The sequence below is a fragment of the Pezoporus occidentalis genome, unplaced genomic scaffold (assembly GCF_034315485.1).
Source record: "Pezoporus occidentalis ecotype Australia unplaced genomic scaffold, CSIRO_AGI_Poc_V1 ctg45, whole genome shotgun sequence".
Classification (NCBI taxonomy): Eukaryota; Metazoa; Chordata; class Aves; order Psittaciformes; family Psittacidae; genus Pezoporus; species Pezoporus occidentalis.
Window position 1 is genome coordinate 6,398,810 of NW_026915780.1, and position 25,556 is coordinate 6,424,365.

A 25,556-nucleotide genomic window follows, 5' to 3' on the forward strand; every position below is an offset into this window, starting at 1 on the left:
TTGTCCTGCCCATGGTTTTGTTACTATTACAGACTGGTTTCCTGGTTGTCTTTTTTAGCTGAGGCATCCCTACCAAAAAAGATCAACAGGAAGTGGATTTGAAACGTGAGGCTTTGACAGCTGAAGCAAAGAATTCAAGCTGGATCTTGAGGCCTGGTTGAACAGCACTAAGAATCGGTGTCTTCAAATCAGGTGCTTTATTGGGTCAGCCAAGTTTGATTCCCAGCTGCTGGTGGCACTCTTAGCTGTAGTTTCTGGGGCAGGGGATGACTGCAAATTGAGATGGTATCACACTGTTCTCACAGATAGCTGGTATTGTCCCTGAACTGCAGTTACTGGGCAACTCTAATCAGCAGGGCCAGATGAACGCTGTGATATTGAATTCTGCAGCTCCCTAACGCTCAGTTTGCTCTTCAGTACCTGTTTGGTTTGATTGTCTTCACACCTTTCCAAGCTTCACAAGGAGGGTTTTGATCAGAAACAAGACTGAGTCATGGCCATTCTTGTAAAAGAAACCTCTTTTTAGGTAATCCAGGTCAAAAGTGTGCACTAAGAGTTTGGTATTTTTCCCTTCATTATCCCTTTGTTTAAAAAAGTCTCTCATCCATCCAGAGAGAGGGAAAATATGCTCCAAGACTAAAGAGAACCTTGAGACACTGTGGCAGATGAACAGCAAACATCTGAGTCATCAAAGCCTGTTCACTAGTTAGGGTCCATCAGACCACTCAGTAACAATTTAAACACAAAACCCATGCTTGCACAGTGCAGGATCAGATAGCAGAAGATTTCTGATTCTTAGAAAGAGCAAAGTTTGCCCATCTATTTATTTAAAACAAGCAACCAGATTGGAATGTGTGCATTTTGGGGGAAGAATTTGCATTGTCATTGGAAAGGAGATACAGAAAATGAATCAGTCTATTAATAAGCTATTAAAGCACTGCTCCTTTCTGCTCCTTTGTTATGTGCAAACCCACATCAGAACCTAGTCACTTGGAAGCAGAATACTAGCAACCCCAAAGGCTCTCCAAGGTTGTAGGATGAAACCGTAAGGTGTTTTCTCCCAAAGCCCCTGAACACCCATGGCTCCCAGGGTTTTCTACATTTGGCTCCACAGAGGCAAATGCCAAGTGTCTGTGGAAGCCTGGCTGTGCAGGGTGCTGCCTTGGCAGGGCTTCAGCCCTGAGTTCTGGGCTCAGATTGCACCTGGTCACACAGTGGAAGGGAGAGGACTGTGGTCCTACGCCAGTCTTGAGGGCAAAGCTGAATAATAATGCAAAAAATAGGAGAAAGAAGCAATAAAAGAGAATATTCTACAGGTTTTGTTGTTGTAGGCAAATCCTGTTCATTATCACTAGTGATGTATGATATTGATTGAATCTTTCAGGGCTTGGAGACAGAAAGAGCACAACGGTTCTGCTGCCTCAGCATCATAATCCTGTTTTTCAGACAGGATAGCAACACGTTATGGATGCAGCACAAAATCTCCCTCAACTGGTCTTGTTTTCTGTCTCACTGCTCCCAAGGGGATGGGATCCAGAGGGACTTCATCCCAGGCTTGACACTTCAGGTGCACATAAGCATCCTTCTTCCATACCATCTCGAGGATTTAGGATATCTAGCCCTCGCATAACGTCCTCCAAATGTCAGGACTCAATGAATGCAGCTCTCATCACCTTTGCATCGCAGTGCTAGAGTCCTAGAGGTGCTGAGTCAGCAACTGTCCCAGCTGAAAGGAGAGCAGAAGGCACATATGCTACCATTCACTGTTGTCATAAAACAGTCATCCACTGCTAGTTAAAGCTGACAGCATCTAAGAGTTATGAGGCCATCTACAATCAATGTTTGCAATTAGTTCACCAGCTTTCAGTAAAGGGTTTATTGTTATTAGGATTTTATTTCCCAGGTGGGAGATGGTAGAGAAAATTTAGTCTTCCTATGCTAAATTGGCAACAGAGGAGATTGGGCCAATAGCTGCAATTCTATCAGATTTATCCAATGAAATATTAATGGGCTAAGCCTTCCCCCAACCATCTTTCCTTCCTCATGGTGGTAGATATTATCAGCCACATTTTTCTGATGGGGAATATACTCGTCTGTTGCTGCAAAGCAGAAGTGGAAAACAGAGCTTACTCTTTCACTATACGCGCCATCTACCACCCTCATCCTTTGACATCAGTGTAGAGGATGAAACCAGCTGAGGGTAAGCGATCATGTTGTATACCATACTGTTATCAGAAGGTGATGTCTTAGAGTGAAACAGATCGGAGTTGCACAACATTTGCAGCTCCCTAAGAAGAACTAAGATGTGTGTCTTGCCCCAGGAACGCTGATACACATCAGTTGTCTGGCTAAGATCTGTTCCTCCACTTCTAACCTACATTTCTTGAAATAAGGTGAAATCCCACATGTCATTAAGGAAGACCTGTGAAAACCTCCCAGAGCAAGTGTGTCTTCAACCAGAGTGTGCTCAAGTGACTGATCAGATTCCTGTTGACCTACGTAGCTTTATGTCAGGCCATGAGAACAGAACCGGAGGTGTTAGCCCTATCTGTGTATAGTGGCTTTCACCTCTACAATATTTCATTCCCCTCCTGTCAGGAAGCTGAAACCATTCTAGATTTGGTTTATAGCTGATACAGACAGATAAAATTGTACCAAATTCTCATCTATTACTGTTTCTCTAAAATCTTGCATCTTCCATAAGCTCTGCAATGCCATCATCTGACATGGGAGAGTGGCTGAAGCGCTCCCTGAGCACCACCAATGCAGGGGAAAGGAATTTCTGGACCACACTGATCTGCAGGAAAAAGAACAACTTCTTGGTGATACCATGGCACACTTACACAGCTTCACTACGTGTTTACTAATAACCAGGAAAACTGGAGGCTTTTGAAATGACGTGGACTTGCACCTTCATGTACGTTATTCCTGATAAAGGCACCAAAGCCTCATCTCCTTTTCCTGACTTTTCTCTGACAGTTGTGTAATATAAATCCTGCCTCTGTTCTGTGTCTATCCCTCATGAACTCAAGCTGGTTTAGTATGTGATTCCTGTGTCTTTCTCACTCTGACATTTGCCCCTACTAACCTGCATCTTTTTTGCCCCTGCATTGGCCAGATAGATAGAACATATACACGATAGTCTAATGACTTTTGGCTATTAAAACTTCCACTGGAACAGTGCTTCCTTGTACCCCGGGATAGCTGCCCTACTAACTAAAAGGGTTTTAGACACACCAGGCTGACCCTCAGATGTTCCTGATGACCCAAAGGTGTAGAATCATCAGTATACTCTAGACAACATTGTAAAGAGCATAGAGAGCCAATGTGTTTTACAGAACATGTTGGGCTATAGAGATCCTGCCTGCACAAAGGTTTTCCAATTCCTATTGAAGGGAAGTAGCCATATTTTTGATCTGGTGTTCTTAATAATTATAGATAGTGACACACTAGAGACGAGCATGATTCTGATGCCTGAGGTACTGCTGCTGATCCTGCCTGACCCTGTTTATATTAGTGGGAACAATGTTTTCATCAATGGTTAAAAAGAATGATGGACAAAGAATGATGGAACCAACAGTGGGAGCTACTGTTTCATGACTGACATATTTCTCAACTGAGCTGAGGACCTAATAGAAGTGTGTTTGGCATGACACATGGAAGTACTCTAAGTGCAGATGCAACCTCTAGGTTCTGCTACTGCTCAAAAGCAGACCAGATCCCACTCTGAACTTCCACAGCTCTAGAAAGCTGTCATGAAGCTCTTGGTCATTGAATTTCTCTATTGAATTTCTCTCTTGCTACCTGTTTGATATGAGCAGCTGCGGAAAGGCCTTGGACTTTTGACTGCAGCATGGAGAACGCTTCTGTTTTGCTCCCATTTCAGCAGGGGCAGGTTCTGAGTCCTTGAGAAACAACCGGTCATTTGCTTTCCTGGTCACCTCTCACTCGGTTTTCTTCATGCTGTTGTTAGAAACAGCACAAAAACTAGTGAAGCAGAAGGGCTTAAAACAGGCTTCCCCTTCTAACGAAACAGTTTTTGATGAGCTAACAACATAAGGAAGTGCAAATCTCAGCTGTGCTGGTCCCATGACATCCCAAACCTTAGGCGTAGCAAGCAGCATTCTTGAATGCATCAAAATCTTGTCTTTTAGCATTTAATGCGAGATGTTACAAACTAATGAAGAGGAGAAATGTATGATGCAGTGTTGCTGTAAACCAAATATACAGATGTAAAATAATTAAGCATAAACTGTTCCATACAAATGCGTGTCAATAAACCCCAGTCTGATAAAGTGATTTATGAATACTTCTCTAGAATTACTAAAAAGAATGATTTCTCGTTTGAGGCTCTGGAAGTCTTGAGTCACATTGTTGTGTTTTGTTTTTTTCTCTTAAAAAAATGTCTTAAAACACATGGCTTTACAGCTGCTGCTTGGAAAATATACACCTCCAAAGTCTGACTTTCATTTAAATACAAATGTACAAAATGTAAACTGAGACAATAGAGAAATTTACAAAACTTTCCTTTAAAAATAATAAAGACAAAATTCAGTTCTAGTATGATGCTAGTTAAATACGTGCAAGTAGTCATGTTCATTGAATTTCTATTGCAATGTTCTAAAGAGACAAACTTGATTCACACAGTCTTGAGTGCCACCTCCAAAAACAGACCTGAGTGGAAAATTCTTCTTAAAATGCGAGGCTCCACTGGAAGGAATGGATAGAAAATCTCCTTTTTGGGAGATCCTTTTTCTTTTTCACTCGATGGTGGAGGCCCTCTCATCCATAGAAGCGCCATAGATTATAGTGGAAGGATGCAACATGTTGTTTCATAAAACTGAATTGGAACTAGCTGCTTCCGGTGGAGTTTGAACTTACGTGATTTGAATTTATGTGGTGATTTAAGCTGGCCTTTGAATTTGAAGAACTCTTTGAATTGTTCTGATGCTGTAGAAAGAGGAAGACAATGACAATTAGACTTCCCAAATATGCCATTCTTTCTTTCAGTCTAACACTGTTCTTTTTAGGGTGATAACATGATTGACTGGACTGCAAGATTTTTGTTTGAAGACCTTTGGATGTAAAATATCCTTCACCTTCTTACCCATATTCCCTCTAGGTCTGGAGGACCATGTCAGTTCTTGAGGAGTCCAGCAAAAAAGACTCACTAGAGCTCCAGGAGTCAAATCAATTCACTGCAAAACGTCAGGACCTACTAAATCTGACTAATACAGAGGACACCTGCCAGTGCTCAGCTATGGTTTTAACCCTACAGAAACAGATTGGTCTGGCAATGTTACTTAGATTTGCAAGTGGTGCCTCATGAAAGCTGTACATCACATAGTATCTGGTCTGCTCTCTTCTCTAGTGTCTTGGTTTCCTGCCATGACCAGTGCACTCAAAATACGCCTTTTCTCTTCTTTAAAAACATAAATCTAGGACTTTCACAAAGAACTTATTAAAACCACATAACCATTTCAAAAGGCATTTCAGTATAATACTGAAAAATAGATTGAGTAAGAAGTTTTCAACTCCTGGAAACAAAGCTTGGGAACAACACTGGAACTTCTGCTGGGAAAAAAAATATCAAGAGGTAGATGGGAAATGTGGGATATACAGTATAAAGTACCACTTGTGAACTGGGCATCTATGGGATTTTCCATGTCTTAGTCATGGGAGATCTTACCTGTCGTTTAAATATTCTCTGTAGCAATCCTTTCTTGGGTGGCTCTGGGGGGTAGCTTTTGTTTAGGTCTGGTGAAATAGTACCATTTGGTCCAAATACATTCAGTTCTTTGAAACACTCTGTTTCTATCATCTAGTGGGAAACAATAAGAAATAAAGAAATTATACATCTGCATTGAATATATTGCATTAGGGCCAGGTTGTTCAAAGTCAGGATCAGGAACAGCAGCTTGAGCGATATGTTAGGAGACTTAACAGCTGAATTCCTACTCTTGGCTATAAAAGGCAAATAGGATGCATGAAAAGGAGAGGCTGAGTCCGCTCTGCATGTTTGCACATCAGCCTTATTAGAAGCTGCCCCATAAAGCTTTCTGTTCTTTTCTTCAGGCCTGTGAAGAACATTGGGTAAAGACAGGAATACTCACAAACCCCCAGCTATTAGCACCCCTCTGCCTAAGTGGGTCTGCTGTTTGATCTAGAGCTGGATTATGAAATCAACTGTTGGCTATGTTTTGATATCAAACAGAAACAAAGCCCCAGATCTGGAAACCCTGCAGCAGTTGAAGGTCCAGAGACAACTGCAGCAGCTGGGATGTGCTGCAGGTACAAGACAGAGGGTGAGATCAGGATCACCAATGGAGGAGACATTAGGTCTTCCAGCCAGCCCACAGAAGTTCCTGAGAGCTGTTGTTGAAACACCTCAGTAGAAACCCAGGAGAAGTACGTACAGTAGGATCCTTGCCAACTTACACAATGCAGAGCCAACAGATGCAGTCACCTGAACCTGACATCTGTGGTAAGTTACAGATCTTGAAAGAGGCCATTTGTAACTTATGAAAGCATTGAAGTCTGGCAAGTTATCCAGTAGCAATGTATTAATAGAAATACACAGCTCCTCTTAAACCATCTGTGTTAGGGGTTTTACTGGAGTAATTTTACTATGATACATCCTTACCTCATTTTGCCATGGAATAGACACTGATCCTGTGGAAAACTTGGAATAGAAATCATCATCTGTTTGGTCCAGGTTAACTCCTTTCACTGTGGAGAATTGCTCGATGTCTAACACATCCTTGCAGTATACTGCTCTGGGCTATCTCAGCACAAAGAGAAAACACAGAGAGACAGCAAGAGAAAACATATTTCTGAGTCTGACCATGTGCTTTCATTCACAGATTCAGTCAAGTGAGAATGCCTAACAAGAAGTGACTATCATCTGTGTCCTGCTTCTCTAGACCCGCTCTGCCCGCATGGTTTCCATCAAAGGCTGGCTTCGCTTTAAGCATGTTAAGCTTCCCATATGAAGTCCTTAAAAGCATCAGCAAAGCCAAAGCGGGTTTTAGTCATCCATGTAGCATATGGTTAAGAGGTGAGGGAAAAGGACAGAAAGAGCAAGAAAACAAAAATCAGATCCTTCAGTAGTCTTTTCTAGTAGTAGTACCAGTAGTAGTCTCTTCTAGTAGTCAGCTCCCTCTCTATTGAAGAGTGGCTCCTACAAGAAAGCAGCATGCTCGTGAGTGGCACACTGGAGACAGCTCTGAAAAGGGAACTCAAACAGAAGTGCTCCTTCTGCTCAGATAGCTGTGGAGTTTCCAGCTTAAAAGTTTAGAGGAATGTATACTAATTGCTAAAGAAAACAGAAGAGGTTTGGCCTTTTTCCATTGTTTTCATTAATAGCTCAGCTGCTGGAAGCTGTCCAGCGTCACCTCTATCAACTCCTTCAACTGGGCTGCATTGCTTCAAACAAATACTCAGATGGCTTTGCCTTTTTGAACTACTTAATTACATGTGATGACAGAGAGTGGACTCTTTGCAGTGACGCTGCTTTTAGCTCCTGTCCCAGCAGTCAGCCGCAGGAAGCAGAAATAGTCATCACCTGTCATAGTGTGGTCATCTGCGTGCCTAGAGAGCTCCCATCAACCACACAGTTATCCTTTGATGCACAGGAGTCATTGAGGGGTGGCTTGTGGGACTAGCTTGACCTGCTGAACTCAAACACGTATTGGATCCTACTGTCTGTACACGGCACCATGACTGCACAGCCCAGGGGTCCAACCATGCGGTGTTTTATCTAGATCTGAGCAGTGTGACCAAACAAATCAAGCTGATTCCTGATAGAAGTCCTGTTTGCTGGAGGCTGCCTCCTTCTGCATTCCTGACGGCTGCAATCCACAACATTTTTGTGGAGACAAAGTAGCCTAGAAGAGGATGGAGAGACGTGGGTTGGATTACAACCCCTGCCATTGGCTATATAGCTTTGGGTGATTCGGCTGACTTCAGTAAAGACTTGGAAATCTACGGATGAAGTGCCAAACAAATTAAATTAGGAGCAGCTCTTGAGTTCCCAATAAATAGCCATAAAAATTTATGTGCCTCTGCTTTAGCAAATATGTCTATCATCAGAGGTGCCTCCTGGGCCTTACATGCCACAGTTAAGCTTTTAATACACTCTGGCGGATCCCAAATTCGAGCCCAGAATTTTCTCATTTTCTACATCAGAAAGAAATAGTAGCTTGTCTCCTATTTCTTCCCACTAAAGCAGGTCGTAACACCACGGGCTAATTGGCAGGAATAACTAGGCCGCATAGTAAAATGTAAAGCAAAACCAGAGCAGCTAAAGTAAACTTTTGTAGTGTTCAAACCACTTTGGTTTGGTGGAGTTTGCAGCAACGTGAATGAGAGCTGCCAAGACGATGCTTTCCTTAATACGTTAAAATGGCAGTGTTTACTTAGAACCATATGGGAACTTTAAGGATAGAAGATCCAGCCAGAAAGAGAGCCCCGCAGGAGGAAAATGATCAGATAACTCTGCCCTGGGGTAGAGACCGACACCACAAAACAGTGGAAAAGGTTTTGTCATTGCCAATGCAACAAAGACTTTAGTATGTGCAAGATGGGTGTGAAAACCTGAGTTAAGGACTCAATGTTGGGTTCCGTGCCCCATGAACACTAGCAAGTTCAAAATGCTGTCTCAAGTCCAAGCTAACTCCTCTGCTTGAGGTGACACTTGATACCTGAACCTGGTTCAGACTCTGTAACTAATGCCTGTTTTTATGATGATCCAGTCCATTTCTCAGTTCCATAGACCTTTGGACTTCGTCATTCTAGCTTCACCTCAGCATATATATCCATCTATCTGTATGCAGACATGTGGCTTTCGTTGACGATTGTTCCAAGCACCACGGGGTCCTTACAATACTACCGTGGATATGGGGATACAAAAGTTCCCAGTTTAAAGTTTGGGAACTGAGGCACAAAGAGATCAAGTGGTGTCTCCAGTGTCACACAGGAAGACCGTGTAAAGTGAGTGGGAAAGAATCAACTCCCAGATTACCACCCCATATGTAAGGCCACCCACCCTGCATACACAAGTCTACAGATCAGCTCTCCTCTTCCTCCCAGGCTCCCCACTCCAACTTCCCAGGGCAGCTATCGATGCAGAGAGTGATGACAGCTCTCAGAGACAGAAGATACTTTAGAAACAAGTCTCTTGAAAGAGGCCATTGGGGGTTCTTCCTATTGTACTCACATCAGGGACAAAGGGAGGATCCAGCATTCCTGCTTCTAACCGCTTGAAATTCATGCTCTTGAAAAAGGGGTGCCTCTTCACTTCTGCCGCGCCTTCCCCTTGACATCCTAGCCGCTGCTTCACATCCTTGGTGAGGAGCTGAAACAAGCCAAGAGGAATGGAGGGGATGTTAGAAAAGCAAGAACTCCACAAGGATATTTTTATCTCCAGTTGGTTTTGAATGTGCCCAGAGGGAAGTACAGAGGGGAATTGTAACTGCTGTTACTTAATGGCCCAAGTGAAATGGTTTATTGAATCATTGAAGAGAGGCAGAACTGCAAATAACTGGTACAAGCCCACCGTCACCTGGACAGGGACATTTCTAAGTCTATCCCTGACTTCAGGCAATGCTGAAAAGTAAAGATTCATAAATCTGTTTCTTTTTTTCCCCATCCACTCAGCACTGATCAGATGACTGCTGAAGGTCCCTTCCAACCCAAACTGTTCTATGCTCTTTGAGGAACCCTGCAAGATGCTCTCTTAAAGGACGGAAAATACAACTGTGAACTCACCATGATGTGCACAGAGATTTCAACTGCTGGTTAAAGAGATGGATGACATCTGCCTTGGTACAACAGAAAACTGAACATGCATTGAAACCAGTCAAGGATGGCTTTGCTGGAGTCTGCACTTGTGGAGAGAGACGCTTACACTGCACATCACGGAGGAAACAACAGCAGCCCTTTTCCATAGGCAGGGTATCCCCCCTGGAGCCGGGCACGCTTCAGGCAGTGGGGCGGGCGAGGGTGCCCGGCGCAGCCCGGCGGAGGGAGCGCGGCTGCAGAGCAGCGCGGGGGCCGCCGGGGGGCAGCAGAGGAAAGGGCAGAGCCACCGGGCAGCGCGGCGGGGCCGGGGCGGTGGCCGGGCGGGGCGGGGCGGTGGTCGGGCACGGCCGGAGGCAGCGAGGCGTTGGCTTCCCCTGGGGATGGAGAGCGGTGGGAGCTGTGTGCGGGCTCTTCCCTGGGGCAGGAGGGGACCGGTGCCCAGCGGGCGGAAAGGTTCACGCCACACCTCCTCTTCCGTCTGCAGCTTTGTTGCTCCGAACCGGAGCTCAAAAGCAGCGATCTCCCTTCACTGCCTCCCCAGGTGGGCTGTGCAGACCAATGGCACTGAAAGGATTAGCAAAACTCGCTGGGAATGCCTTCCACGTCCATGGAGGACATGGGGTGGTTTGCTTTATAGAATCATGGAATCAACTCGGTTGGAAAAGACCTTTAAGATCATCAAATCCAACCGCTACCCCAGCGCTTTCAAGGCCACCACTAACCCATGTCACTGGGGGCCTCATCTACATGGTTTTGAACACTTCCCAGGGACAGTGATTCCACCACTGCCCTGGGCAGCCTGTTCCAATGCTTAACAACCCTTTTGGTGATGAAATTGTTCCTAATATCCAGTCTAAACCTCCCCTGGTGCAGCTTGAGGCTGTTTCCTCGTCTTGTTCCTCTGAGCCCATGGGAGCCCCCCTGGATGAATCCCTAGGGATCTTACCAGGGTCCCTGACAGCCAGGGCAGTGAGCACATGGAGCTGTACCATGCAGCACCTGGCTGGGGCTCAATTAGGAAAGCAGGAGGCAAATAGCTTTGGGAGGGTGGGAGAGGAAAAGAAGTGTTGCAGGAGATCAACAATCAGGTGCAGCGCTGCAGGAGGCTGGGAGCGGGGAGCCAGGCACCTTCCCTGCCAAGGATTGTTTTCAGGCTTTCCAGCTCAGGATATGCCTCAGTACCCTCTGGTTTTGCTGCTTTCTCAGCCACATCATCTCAATGAGGAGAAACCTTGCAACAACTGCTTGCTGTTAATGTGAGGTTGGTGATTTGTCCTCTGGTGTCTGGCTAAAGCCGAAGCTTTCTTGTCCTTATCACGGGTTTACAGGGTCACAGCTCTTTAGGCTTCTCTGAATGCTCTGCCACCCCCTGGGCATCAGTGGGTTTCTTATCGGGCTTCCACAGCCTTCTCAGTTCTGCATTTTTGTTGCTAGGGGCCTCATTTCCAGCCTGAGACAGCAAACGGCTTTGGCAATCAGTGTGCCCCATGTGTGCATTGATCACTCTCCAGCCAGTCCTGAGTAAACTGCAGTGGCAGAGGCCAAGCGGCCAGAAGAGGTGATGAAGGGATTTGTGGGACATAAGAGTTTTCTGCTCAGCTCTTTCTGCCTCAGCAGTAGCAGCAGCAATAGCCAGAGGAGACTGTATGGATCGAGGGATGGGGCAAAAGCGAGTGGTTCTGGCTATAACAGCAACTTCCACTTTCCAGATAGCAACATCCCTTTCTTCCTCGCAGTTTCTTCTGCTGCGGTCTAGGTGGTGACATCTGCTCTGACTGGTCACCATGACTGGCTGAGACTGAGACTTGAAGAAACATTTCTATGCCTTTCTATCCTCTGAGCACATAGGTTCATGTGATACAGCACCATACTTATCCAGCTGATAGGAAAAGACCTTTCTTGGGCACTTCTCTCAAGCTTACTTTCCCAGAAAAGGGGGATGTTTTGCTTTCAAATCCTTGCATGAGACTTCAAGCTCTCGTGGTGTTGATGCAAGGTTTCTTGTTGTGGGATTTTAGAGGGTTTGGGTTTGTTTTGTTTCTTTTTAATCCCAACAGGCATATGGATTTAGCCTATGTGAAGAAGATTGCTTTGGAATTCCCAGTCAAGATCTGGTTTGCTCTGTTGTGAATGGGCAGAGAAGACAAAAGTTCTTTTGATCTTCTGTTCTCATGTTGAGAAGACTTTCCTGACAGGTGAAAAGAAGAATCTGAAGGCGGAAGAACCACTTTTACTACCCATGTCTCTGACTTGGATAGTAAAAGGCATCACTTTTGGAACTGATACCCTGAAGCTTTTGGGAACAGTGATGTTGAGGAGCAGGTTGTAGTAGAAAGGGGTAGATCTGGATTTGCCTGTACATGATAAAGGAGACCTCTGAGTTTCTGCTCTACAAGTCAGCTGTGAAGGGAAGAAGGGGGGTGACTTTACCATCCATCTGTGCAGCCAGCAATTCCCCTGCCTCTGGATTAACTGGGAAGACCAGGGTAATCTGGGAATTTACCCTTGCCAGGCTGTGAATGTTCGAAGTTGGCTGGAGTTTGTGGTCAGGCGATAGGGTAGTTGAGGATAGAAAAAGGCAGTCTGGGGATTCTTGGGCTCCTCCATGATAAACAAGGGAATATTCAGTAACCTCAGCTGCAAGATGGAAGTGTCTGGAGCAGGAATGCAGTTGGTCACGGGTGGCTGAAAGACACAAAAGGAAGCAGGCCGCTGGGAATAGGCTGGGACTGAAAGATCACAGAAAGGAGATGGTTCTCCTGCAAAGCCCTGCTGCTGTGGAGCGGTGCCTGCCTCTTGAGGAGAGTCCCAGTGGAGAAGAAAGTAAGAAGTTAATGGAATTTGTTCAGCTATAGCTGCAGACAGCCCTAGAGATGGCAACGGGTGAAACCAGACACTTCTGGCTTCTGTTATGGATATCAAGAGATAGCAAGGACTAGAATCCAGAAGAAATAGTTCTTCCTGTCTTCAAGGAATAATGAGTCTTGAACCATTTCCTGCAGCCCCAGCAGCTTTCTGCAATAGTAAACCTGCGTAATAGCCTGAAATATGCATCCCATTTGGGAATCTGCTCAGGAAAGGAAAACTGAGATAACATCAGTATGTCTTGAGTCATCTCTACAGTTTTGTTTAATTCCATTTAAAAGGATGTATTTAATATGAATAAAGAGCAGAACAAAAGCAACTACATCAGGCTGATGACAAGCCCTCTTGGGACTGCAGTGCGAATGACCCAAACAAATGTAAGACCCCGCCAAAGCCTATGGGAATTCACAGAGCTTCAGATCTGAAGATGGCCCATGGCATCCAACCATGCATGAAGTTGATACCAAGCAGCAGAGCTTTACGTTCTGGTAACAAAGGCTCCAGATGACACTGGAGATGTGTAAATGAGGGCAGGATTCAGTCTACAGAGTTATGGGCAAAGCATGACTAGAATGGGACTTTCAAAGAAAAGTCTTGAGTAGCAGCAGTGAAGTTACATTAAAATCTTCTCTCCTGGTACGAAGAACTCTCTGATGATTTCATGTCACTCATTTGTTCCCCTCTGGGGATTCGAACTCTGCAATGTCTGAGACTTTTTTTCCACGACTTCTTTTTCTTCCTTTACAAACACAAACAACTGTTGTGAGGATGGCTAAAAACAGCCAACAGTCCCCAAAGTGCTGCTTTATTTATCTTCATGTGATCAGTCAGTTCATATTTAGATCATACCATGTAACAACTCCAAGTCCAAAGATGTTAGTCTTAATATTATAGATATAAGGGAAATGTTTTCTAGGGTAAGGGTGCAAAGTTCTGCTCATGAAAGGAGAGAAGGGGAATGGTAAAACCACTTCCATTGACCCAAATGATCAAATAGTCTACGGGATCACCAGTTAAATGTCAACCTTCAAAAAGAAGTAAACATACTATTTTTAACATATTTTAGAGAACAGAAAAGTTCCATGGTCATCTCTCAATTACCAGATGAGACAAGACAGTGGTGTGGGAACTGAAGATGCCAGAATGGCTGTATATTGCACTGCTTATGCTTATGAAATCACAGCCCAATCTGGCCAACTGAAAAGTCAAAACTCTCAGGCATGGGTGACAATCTTATTGCAAAGGCTTACTACTCAGGGTTATTATTATCATTAGCAGCAACAATAGCAATGATAATCATTTGAAGACCACCTCGATGTGTGCGAGGTACCTCTCAAGACAGATGAAAGGACAGTTATTCTCAGGCAGTGCTGATAAACTTGAAGGTGTTCTAATGTGTGAACAAGTTGGTTTCCAGGGATGAAAGCAGGAGGAGTGGCAGCATGATGAAAGAGTTGCTGGCGGTGAGGAAGAGAAAACATTGCCTTTAGGGAAAAAAGAATCCATCAGCTTTAGGCTGGCTGAGGAGGCACTTTGGGGAGGGAATGGAGATCAGAATCACAGAACAGCTGAGGCTGGAAGGTGCCTCTGGAGATGCCTAGTCAAATCTCTCTGTTCAAAGCAGAGTCATCAAGAGCATGTTGCTCAAGGCCGTGTCCAGTTGGGGTTTGGATACCTCCAAGTGTGGAGACTCCACAGCCTCTCTGGACAACATAGAATAGGGTTGGAAAGGACCTTAGTCCTTCTAGTCCATCTAGTTCCAACTTGTTCCAGTAATTGACTACCCTCACCGTGGAAAAGTGTTTCCTGATGTTCAGAGGGACCCTCACATGTTTCAGTTGGTGCCCATAGCCTCCTGTCCTGTCACTGGACACCAGACCAAAAGTTTGGCTGTGTCTCCTTTGCACCCTCCTATCAGAGATCACTTTTGTGGAGTAAAATAGGAGATGTAGGAATAAAAGGCATCAGAGAAGACAGTATGCAGGAAACAGACAAACAGGACGCTGAAAGAGTGACAGAAGAACACAGCAGCATGGGCCCATCCAATACTGTTGACTTGAATGCACTTCAAGTCACATCTCTGGATGCAAGACTGCACTTGTCAGGGAAAACACACACATACATCAGTGAAGTAGAAGACACAACAATAAACAGGGAGCATTTCCTAGAAAGATTGGATTTTTCACAGAAAAAACACACCATGAGGCAGTTATGTTATATGGGAACTATGGGTTGGGGAGCTTCCCAGAAAGCCAGCTGCCCCTGTTCCTAATTATTTATTATTCATCTCTGTTTCAGTCCAAAATGAGGTCTGATTTATGGGAAATTACTTACAGAATGAAACATAGAAATACGGGATGGATGATGATTAATGGGAGCTACGATATGCGCCTGCAAAAATGCAAAGGGCATAACCATCCAGGCCAGGAAGGTTGACATGGGGTGACACTAAAAGGGTTTTCATATGACTAAAGGAATAAAGACAATACATTTCCTGGTGGCGATGCTATTAGCTTATAGAGAAAGCTTTGAAGAGGTGGTTAGGCAACATGGTGGAAAACATGATGTTCCTTACTCCTGCCCTGAAGAGTTCACTATGGGGAAAGCCTTTTGTGTTGGATCTTTGTGAAGGCTCAAGTTAGATTTATGTACTGCAACTTTATGCTTCATTTCGCAAATATAATGGGTACTTAATGATTACTTTTTTGATTCCTTGTTAAGATGCTGGTACAAAGGAACAAAGTTCTGTTTTTTTTTTTTCAATATAAAGAGCAAAGAGAACTTGGGAAAATTTATTTGAATCATGGATTTTTAAAGCTATCATTTGATAAATGACTTCTGGATGGAAAACCACAATAAATAAATATGCCACATGATTGGACAGTGAAGCAGTAATGATCAAGTTGTCAGGAATGATTTACATAGAGTTCATGCTTCCCTGAGGCAAGGGACTGAACTAGACAACTTCCTGAGGTCCCTGACTCCCAGAAACCAGGGCTTTATGGCTTGAAGATGAAAATGACCACTGTAGCATAATGACTTTCAATGTCTACTCCCTTCAGAGTGCTGGGTCATCTCCAGCACTATCCCATCAATGCTACATTTAATTCTCCTGAGCTTTAAGTTGGTTAATTTCGAAGTATATTTTCATTCTATAATGCCTCATGCCTGCAATTAACTACAGAACAAGCAACAGGAGTGTAACTTTTGCCTCACAACATTTTCATTTCACGCTAACAACAGGACACGCACAAACTCTGCTGCTCCATCAGATGCTGTTCCTCACCTGGTGGGAGTTGAGATGCTACTAGCACAGCGATAGCAAGCTGTTTGAGTACATGCAATGGTTTGTAAGAGCCTGTGGCTGTCCTAGATCCTCCCACACTGATTTCAGTGGGGGCTCTGCATCGCCGATTAAGGGCAGTGAATGGCCTAGAGTATCTATCAAGAGTGATGTCAGTTAATTACTACCCTGGGGATTCAGCACTAAGTTGGTGCACTGTGAGTTAATGACTTCCAGGCATGATACTTGGCAATGCTACCATTATTATTTTGCAAGGAGACTTCAGTGTCTTTTTTGTGAAGCCAGCCAACCAGCGATGTTGTTGATCCGCAGTTTGCTTGCCTGTTGCACAAGATACTGGTGAAACTCTCACTACCTATTTGTTGACCTTTCTTTCCCTTCATTCTCTCCCTCACAGCATACACAGATATGTCATTGTCTCCAAAGGAGACTTCACTCTTTAGCAAACAACATTAAGAAAAAGGCCACATCCCTTTCCAAATTACAGTGCAGCCTTCTGAAGATGGTTGTTGACAAGACACTGATGAATTCAGACACAGCTTTGAGAGTTCTCAGAGGGTTTGAGGATTTCCATTGTCAGACATGGCTATTGTGCTACGAAAATGACTCCCAGCTGAAAGAGTGAGAAAACATTTTAAAGGACAGCTCAACAGTATTAAAAAAGCTGGATACCCTGGCACCCCGGGGGAAAAGCTGCTAGAAAGTTAGTGAGATGGGGTGGGACAACATTTGAGTGTCACAGTAATTTCATTGCATAATCTTTGTCCTGCTTACCCCCAGCTCCCACCAAAGACAATGGAAGCGTGGGGTTTTCAGTTCCTTGCAGGAGACAATCAGAGTCTTGCATCATCAAGTCCTTTTTATTTTTTTCTCCAAGATTATAAAAGACAGAAAAGCATTCTTGACTGCAAACTAACATTCAAAGTCTCACGAGAATAGATTCCGCTCCCTTGACCATAAACTTTTGGAGAGGACTCAAGATGACCGTGATGAATCTCATGGAGAAGCAAGCCCAAATAAACACAATTTGAATGAATAGAGAATGCAATCATCTCATCAACAGATGAACTTCGTTAGTCCTTGTCTCTGCAGCCCATCTATGGTACTGTGTTACCGCTCAGACCATCAGATACAGCTTGCTAATGAAGCTGCCACACTGGGCCTTCAAGCCCCTTACCATTTTACAGATGGACTTGGCCTCCTCAGAAAACTTATGGGAGTACACCTCTTCTGTCTCCAGCACTCTCCTGTCCACTTCTTCCCTCTTCACCTTCTCTTTTCTTCCACGGAATGGTGATTGCCCAGCAATCATTTCATAAATGAGACAGCCTAGCCCCCAGTAGTCAGGGCTGAGTGTGTATCTCTGGTTGTTCAACACTTCAGGAGCTGTGGAGAAGAAAGATGTCTCCTGTGGAAATGCTTGATATTCACATAAGCAAAAAACCCTTACATTTCTATAAGTTCTCTTCTGGTGACTGAACACACATGCACAGAGAGTGGTTGCTGTTGATGGCATTACAGAAAATGCAGCATGCTACATGCCATGGTTTTCTCTCTACATGCTCCATGCCATGTGCATGCTGTCTTCTGACTTGTCCACTAAGTCAGACCAATTAAAACAACAAGAAAGAAGTTGAAGCAAAGTATTAAGTAGAAGCCTAATCTTAAGAACCCTTCCAGATTTCTCCATTTAGGGAAGGAATGACATGCAAACACGCATCCTGTAAACACCAGTGACATTTCTTCAAAAGCAAGTTCTGTCTTTTTGGTTAATTTACAACTTATTTTTTCCCCATTCAAAAACCAAATCCATTTATTTTGTGTTGCAACCATCCAGCGTGCTTTGGCTCTACAGGCACTGTGTTGCAGGCATCCTCACTTCTGTACGCACAAATACCCATGTGCTCACAAGCACAGAGTCTTAGTGTGTACACAAACTTAAACTGAGATAACAAAAGTTGGAGATGACAACTGATTTGCCTGCTTTCATTCAAGTCTCCATATGCTGCAACAGTGGCTCGTATCAGCTAGTTTCCATTTAGTCAAATAAGCATAAACAATTTTTATTCCAAGAAATATGCCCACCCACAGAATGAATGCAAATAATTACATTGAATATCAGAAACCTGATCTAGTTGAGTGTGATTTTTACCAATGTACACACCTCTAATCTTCCTTCTCACAGCCTCTCCTGCATGTAGGGGAAGACTCAAGATGACCTTGGTCAAGATGACCATAGGTGCAGACTTACCCGTATTATAATAAATGTACATTTAAACTATTATACAAAACAGCAACTACAAATAAACCTCCATTTTAGCACACAGTCCTCCTAAAATAAAACTACAGCACAACCCCTATAATCTCAGTTGCTATTTCCCCTTTTACTTTCTTTGCTGATTTAAGATTATAAACCCATCTCATTATGAGCTGCTGTGGTCCATCCTTTTGCCCACTTCTGATTTCCACTCGTATGACTCTTGGTGGGTTGCTGTCTAGCAACCCAGACACAGCTGAATGTGAATCTTTTACATGGCAGAAAGATCTCCAAAACTCAAGTAATCTCAGCAAATTATCAAAAAGATGAGCTACTAAAGACTTACCCATATACCCTACTGTTCCTACTCTTCCACGGATTGATTCACCCTCAGGGATTTTAACAGCTAGACCCAAATCAGATATTCTAATATGGCCTAGAAGGAAAAAAGAAACCAAATAACATAAAGTAGACATATGACCCAGATTAGGCCAAAACTACAACTGTTATTATTGCTATAATACCCTTGCAATGAACTTTTCAGACATTTTAAGTAAAGAGTGTTTTCGATTGCTGAATTAGAGCAGTTTCATTGATAAGGACAGGAGGAATGATTAAGGGAATTACAATGCAGTGAAATGTATTTTAACAGTGAGGCTACAGACTAGAGTGGATTGTGTTAGGTATTTTAAAACCAACAACAGAAAAAAGGCAATGGGAAGCAGGCTGGAGGGAAGTATCTTGAACTGATCACAGGGGATGGATGGGCTGACATAATTCGGTAGCTCTTTGATGGCTGAAGGGGCTACATCTGGTCTGTAAGTCATCATGAGATTCAATTATCGCTCCCTTCAGAGCAAACGGGTACCTGGGTCTGCATAAACCGAGAGTTGGCTCAGCAGAGGATGAAAGTACTTCTGTAAACGGAGTGGGAAGCACAGATACAGAAATTACAACTTCCTTTGTGTGGTGTCAGCCTTGCAACAGTAAGGATGGAACAACAATGAAAGAAGGCAGACACCTCCAGCAAAGCTGTGCTCTGAGAACAAACCCTGCTTCCTTCCATCCATGCAGTGAGCTCCAGCACTCCACCCACCCAAGACAGCAGTATTAGCATGTGCTGAGCCTCTTAGTCACTTCAGAGCATTATTTGTCTTTGTACAGTATATATCCTAAACCCAACCTAATCTACTTTAATATGAAAGCATCTCTGTAAACCTCTGAGACTTACCATAATCATCTAGCAGGATATTTTCTGGCTTCAAATCTCTGAAAATGAAAGAGAGCACTTACTGGTATGAGGCTGGTTTTGATAACGTAACCATCTGACAGCGTGTGAGTGCATTTATTACTGGTAATAAACCAATTGACTGTCAACTCAAACAGCAAGGAACTCATGAAACCAATACAACTTTCTACAACTCACTTCACAGATAGACTGAAACCATATGTTTTTTTCTAAACCAGTTACATTTTTTCACTGAGCCAAACTTTTAGTTCCTAATCCACTCTATAATGGACTCATGCATCCATTCCTGTAAGCCCTGTAAACCAACTCATGCAGTCCTGTGTGTTGTTAAATCTCTGTCACATTTTCTGTTATAAAATCTTTTGTTAAAAACATATTAAAATCTTGTATTTGCATATGAAAATGGAAAGAGCGATATCTTGGGCTCAAATTTTCTATGCCTGGCATCTGACTCAAACCAAATCAGTGAATGTGTGTACATGCACTTGTGCACACATGTAATAATTTTATCGAGTTTGGAAAATGAAAGGCAAAGAAGAGAACGCTGTGCCCACATTAAGGTTCTTCTTACAAACTCCAGTGAAACTCCAGGGCCTACGTGCTTTGGAACAGCACCATGAAAATTGGCAAGGCGGTCACTCTGATGTCAAAGATGTGCCTTGTATCGCTTCTGTGAAAAAATGAATTCCCAAATCTGGCCAAGTTATAAACGTCTGAAAAATGTAAATCTCAGTTTTCATGTATTTAGCAGAGTCTTGGCAGAACCTTCATTCTTCTGAAAGGTTTGTCTGCACCAAACCCACTTCACCAGTTGCTCCTTCTAGATGCTGCCTGGACCAGCCATGCTCAAGTCCCCTCACTTGACCAAGGTATGTTTCTGTGCCTATGGAGGTGAGCCGGCACTACCATTCCTGGATGCTGCTGGCTGCTGGGAAGATGCAGCCCGCCTTCCCCATGCTGCTAAGTAGGGACAAGGCACAGCCTTCTTTTAACACAGAGCAGGAATGAAGCCAGCCTGGGAGATGGGAGCTGGAGGTGCTGGAGGGAAGACAGGGATGTGCTGGGTATGGAGCATCCAAGAAGGGACGTGTGATGGGAGCAAGCTGTGCTGGCTCAGGAGCCCGAAAAAGGCACCAGCACTGCTGAGTGAGGCAGGCAAAAATGTATTGCTGCAATTCACAACATCATGCCCTGACTTTTATCTGGTCGACTCCTACCGAAACAGCGTTTAGCCTGGTGCAAATCCAAGAAGTGCTTGGCCTCGTCTTTTTCTAAGGCCTCCTTGCATTTGTGAACCAGCTTGATTCTGTTAGCGTCCCAGCAAGACACATTTCTTTTCAAAGAGCAAAGAGAGGGGCCTCTACGAGAGAAACCCTCGCACCAGGAGATCCGTGCACTGCACAGAGCCCGCCTTGAGGTTCAAGCTGTTCCACTCCGGTGTCAGGAATTTCCCCACGAATGGAGAGGGATGTTTTACAGTTTTCACAATGCTGAGATTGACATTTCAAAACTTGCCTCGCTTTTATTTATTATTTCAAGCAAGAACATAAAGAATGGGAACAATCTTCTCTTCTTGCTCGCTCCAGACCCTCTTGACCTCTCAAGATAAACTTCACCGAATGCCCACTGGTACCAAGCCTACTTTTCAAATAAACAATACTGAAACATGTGAAGGGCAGCCGAATGCTGTGATTTAGTTTAGCATAACTGCTGTGGCTTTCCCTGCCTATCAGAAGGTTTCCAATGCTGGAGCAACACAGTGGAGGGCATTTCCTATTTATTTGTAAGAATTTATTCCAAATCCCTCAAGAACTCTTTCCTTGAAGAACTCAGACTTCATTAGTTACTCCATCTTCTGCTCCAGCAGTTATTAGTCCCACTTCAAGCTGTAACTGTGGCCAATTAAAGCAGGCTTGCCTTCCCCCCCAGACATCAGTTGTCATTTCTGTCTTCAGACTTTTGGTTCCTCAGCATCAAGGCTGGCTTCCTTCGCATGGCCAACACTTCCAAATGCCAAGGAGGAATGTGATTCTTGTATGAAATGTGCAAGAGAAATAAAATTCCCTGGTAGACACAGTTACATGTAAGGCTACTTCCCAATGATACAGCTTAGAATCATAGAATATTTAGGGTTGGAAAGGACCTTAAGATCATCCAGTTCCAACTCCCCTGCCATGGGCAGGCACACCTTACACTAAATCATCTCACCCGAGGCCTCATCCAACCTGGTCTTGAACACTGCCGGGGATGGAGCATTCACAACCTCCCTGGGCAACCCATTCCAGTGCCTCACCACCCTGACAATAAAGAACTTCTTCCTTATATCCAATCTAAACTTCCCCTGTTTAAGTTTTAACCCATTACCCTTTGTCCTGTCACTACAGTCCCTAATGAAGAGTCCCTCCCCAGCATCCCTATAGGCCCCCTAGCATCCCTATAGGCCCCCTAAATAGCTTCCCATATGTAAACTAGTCTAGCCTAAATACACTGAAACACAAACTGCCAGCACTGTGCCCATGCTAGAAAGCTGATAGTACATTATTTGGCTGTACAGGACAGCATGAACAACTCAATTAATCAAGGTGGACAAGGCTTTACTGTATATTCGTGTAATGCCCAGGACAATGTGGTCTTGATGCTGACTCAAGCTTCCAGGCACAGCTATAGTACATATGTGCATATATAATTTATATGTAAATATATATATCATGTTATATATAAACATTGTGTATAACATAACAAGATTAATATAATGATATAAAATACATGTATATATTCATCCAATGATATAAAATATATCATATATCATTGTATATAATATATATAATTATATATAATGATAATTTTAAAAGAACCATCAGCTTTCTATGTTTGCATTCCATGAACAATCGACCCATTGACCTTTACCAATGTGATGCAGTTGAGAAATGTCACCAACGCACCTCATTTGGCAAAGGGGGCTCTGCATCAGATAAATCTAACTCTGAGCCTGGTTGCTCTCTCGGGTCACATCCGCAGCGTGCGTCACCGGCCCGTGAGATGGGGATGTGTTTTCCGATGCTGTGATTTAGTCAGTAGCATTTTGTTCACAGAAAATGAAATTAAGTTGGAGGAATAAGTGTTTTGCAATGAATTATTCACCTTGAGAAAGTGGTAACATTTAGCTGCTATATTTTATTAACCTATATAGCACTTCTCACTGGTCCCAAAACATGCTGCGGTATTATGAATTAGGGGTCTCAGAATACTGCTGGAAAATGTCACCTACAAGGATATAACACCATTCATCACCAAAACAAATGTGGCATCTGAGGTGTAAACTAGCAACTCTTTCAAGAGTAACATGAAAACAATTGCTTAAGGAAGTAGGATGACACTCCCTCAGAGTCACCTTCTATTTTAGGTGGCCAGATCTGATTTGCTTGATTAGAAAGCAGAGTTAGTATGGCATTTCACCAGCCAGGTTATGAATGTACCAGTCATTTTCAACAGTAAAGCAAGCTTGTGATGCAGAACTTCTTAAAGAAACACTATAATGCCTCCTAAAACTTTTCTGAATGTGGTAGGATGGTTTCTAAAGAAAAGGGAAGCCAGACACATCATTCGTTATTTGAGTTTTCAATTGACATTAAACACTTAATTCCATTTTGTTCCTCGGGAAAAAAAATATGTCCTTCTTGGGCCAGCACCAACACAATCAGCATGTTATCTGTCTGCTCTCCTTATGCCAGCTAGCAAGATCTGAGTCACACTGAGGCAACCAAGTACCAGTTTGCTACAGATCTCCTCCAAGGAACAACAATATTGTAATTCCTATGTATACAAGCATATGCATAATGCTTATTACACATGGGCATATCGAATGATTTAAAGTGCGGCTTGGTTCTTGAAAATAACATCTCATTGTTAATCATTGTCCTTGGAAGTTCTTTCATCAATCTACAGGACCTCTTCTGCTGTGAATGCCAGCAGTAATGATTTCACAAGCTGGGATGATGAAGGCAAACATTCAGTGTTGTTTACAACTCCACTGGTCTTTGATTAGGAAAAAATAAATCCTCATGGAGTCACAAGAACTCTGTCTGCAACCACCCTGCTTTTCCAGCAAGTAAACCATGTGATGCCCTGGAAAAAGGCTTGTATAGAGCTGGAAGCCAGACTGGAAGCTGAGAAGTTGACATTTGTCCTTCTCGAAGCTGTCACCGCTCCGGGCAGTGCTCTGCCCGCTGGCTGCTCCCGCAGCGGGTGGGATGCTGCCAGCAGGACATCTCCATTGAATGGCTGTAAGTGTGCCTCCTTCCACAGCTGGCATGCCATGGTCACCATCATGATCCAGCTAATCAAGCTTGTTCATGTCCTAGAGCGTGAATCCCTGCCCTGTGTCTCAAACCCCCTCTTGTGCTAATTGTGCTCCCTCTGGGGTAGGACATGGCTTTTCCACATCTGATGTGCAATAAAATCCAGCTAATTAAAATAGAGGCTTCAATAGCACGATCTCCATTTCATGTCAACTACAAACTAGAAACCTCAATGAAATCCCTTTATAGGAACGCTCATGATTTTCTTAATGTCATTCAGTGCACACCGAGGTAGGGTTTGGGGAGCTTTGTGTTAGCTCTGCAATTTAGACAGGATGCATTACTGAAGCAACTGCTTCCTTCCATGATTACTGAATCATACTGAATTTGTACCCTGTGAAATTTCGCCCCAGCACTGAGGCGTCTAAGCTTTATAGCACCACAATGAGTAGGGAAGATGCAAGCAGTTCTTTTTTTACCCATAAAAGATATTCCATAAGACTTTAAAGAGTGCTTACCTGTACACAGTATTTTCTCTGTGTAGGTCTTCTAAGCCACAAAGAATCTCTGCTGCATAAAACAAAGCTCTTTCCTCCTCAAAGCCTGGGTTTCCCATGTTGTAGATATGAAACTTCAGGTCACCTCCATTCATTATGGTCAGAACTAAACACAATGCATCCTTTGTTTCATAGGCATAGGCTAAATTGACCTAGAAAAACATTCGTATCATAGTTGTGACAGTTCATTTAGCTGCTGAGAAGAAAGCACTAACTTCTCATTAAAGATATCCTCCAGGAAAGGGGAAAAAAAAGAAACTGAATTTGAACTGGGGCTTACAGCAATAGCAAACATACATTTTGGAAGGACAGAAAAATCAGATGTTGGGATTTTATAGATTAATTCATTGAATCCAGCCTATTCATCATCAGAAACCCCCATGGCTAATGCTCAGATAGCTTCACAAGCTGGACAAACATACTAATTCCAGGCATACTTTTCCATGTAAGAGAGATATTAAAAACCAAGGGAATCTACACCTCCTGCTGCACTGTTTCGCTGGGTAGCTGTCCAAAAACTATCATCTCAGTAGGTTCCCAGGAAGGCCCTGATAGCCTGGTCCTGTGGTGGTCAAATGGACCATCACTGAGGCACTCCTGCTCTGGTAGGTGCCCCAGGAACGACCAGACAAGCCAAAAGCTACCCATCATGGTTAAGTACGTGCCATCATCTTTGCTTCTGCCAGAGGTAAATAAACATCTCACATCTGTTGTTTTCACAGTGTTTCCTAAAATAAGCATAAAGAACACGACAGATGCTGAGAGAACAACACCTCTCTTTTTAATCTAAGGCAAGTTTTTAAAGAGACACAAGAGCTGGCATGAGTCAGGAAAGCCCTACATCAGACAGACCAGCTCCACGTCACTGGTTACTAGCCAATCTCTTCTCATCTATTTGGTTTGCATATCCTTCAGTCTCCTCCAAGCTCCTCTCTCGCAGACGCTGGGAATTCAGGTAATCACACTGGATAAAAATAGCTCAGCTGATGCAGCCCTGATGCAAGTCAAGGCTATGAAATGCATCATTCCCATGGCAGGAACAGGCACCTTGGTTGGTGCGTTTCGTACGGACCAGAGACTAAAATGAGACTTGGCAAAGGTGCATGGAGGAGGACGAAGGTGCAAAGCAAAGGGAATCAGCTTCCTGTTGGAGGAGTTGGAGGAGGCCTTGGGTTCAACAAGAGCAGCGCTCAGCAGGTGAGCAGGGAGCTGAGCACCGGGGAGT

The 25,556-nt window shown here is 43.7% G+C and overlaps 1 protein-coding gene across 2 annotated transcripts in view; it reads right to left on the minus strand.

Annotated features, from left to right (window-relative positions):
• Positions 1 to 2,091: 2,091 nt before the first annotated feature.
• GRK5 (G protein-coupled receptor kinase 5) overlaps positions 2,092 to 25,556 on the minus strand; it is a 163,784-nt gene continuing 140,319 nt past the window's right edge. For both annotated transcript variants that reach the window (XM_062635313.1, XM_062635314.1), the window contains 8 exons: positions 24,293 to 24,483; positions 19,459 to 19,496; positions 18,574 to 18,663; positions 17,148 to 17,356; positions 9,218 to 9,355; positions 6,644 to 6,781; positions 5,690 to 5,821; positions 2,092 to 4,950 (listed from right to left, as the gene is read on the minus strand). In XM_062635313.1, the coding sequence (XP_062491297.1) occupies positions 4,852 to 4,950; positions 5,690 to 5,821; positions 6,644 to 6,781; positions 9,218 to 9,355; positions 17,148 to 17,356; positions 18,574 to 18,663; positions 19,459 to 19,496; positions 24,293 to 24,483 (1,035 nt within the window). In that variant the 3' untranslated portion in view covers positions 2,092 to 4,851. The remainder of the gene's footprint in view (positions 4,951 to 5,689; positions 5,822 to 6,643; positions 6,782 to 9,217; positions 9,356 to 17,147; positions 17,357 to 18,573; positions 18,664 to 19,458; positions 19,497 to 24,292; positions 24,484 to 25,556) is intronic.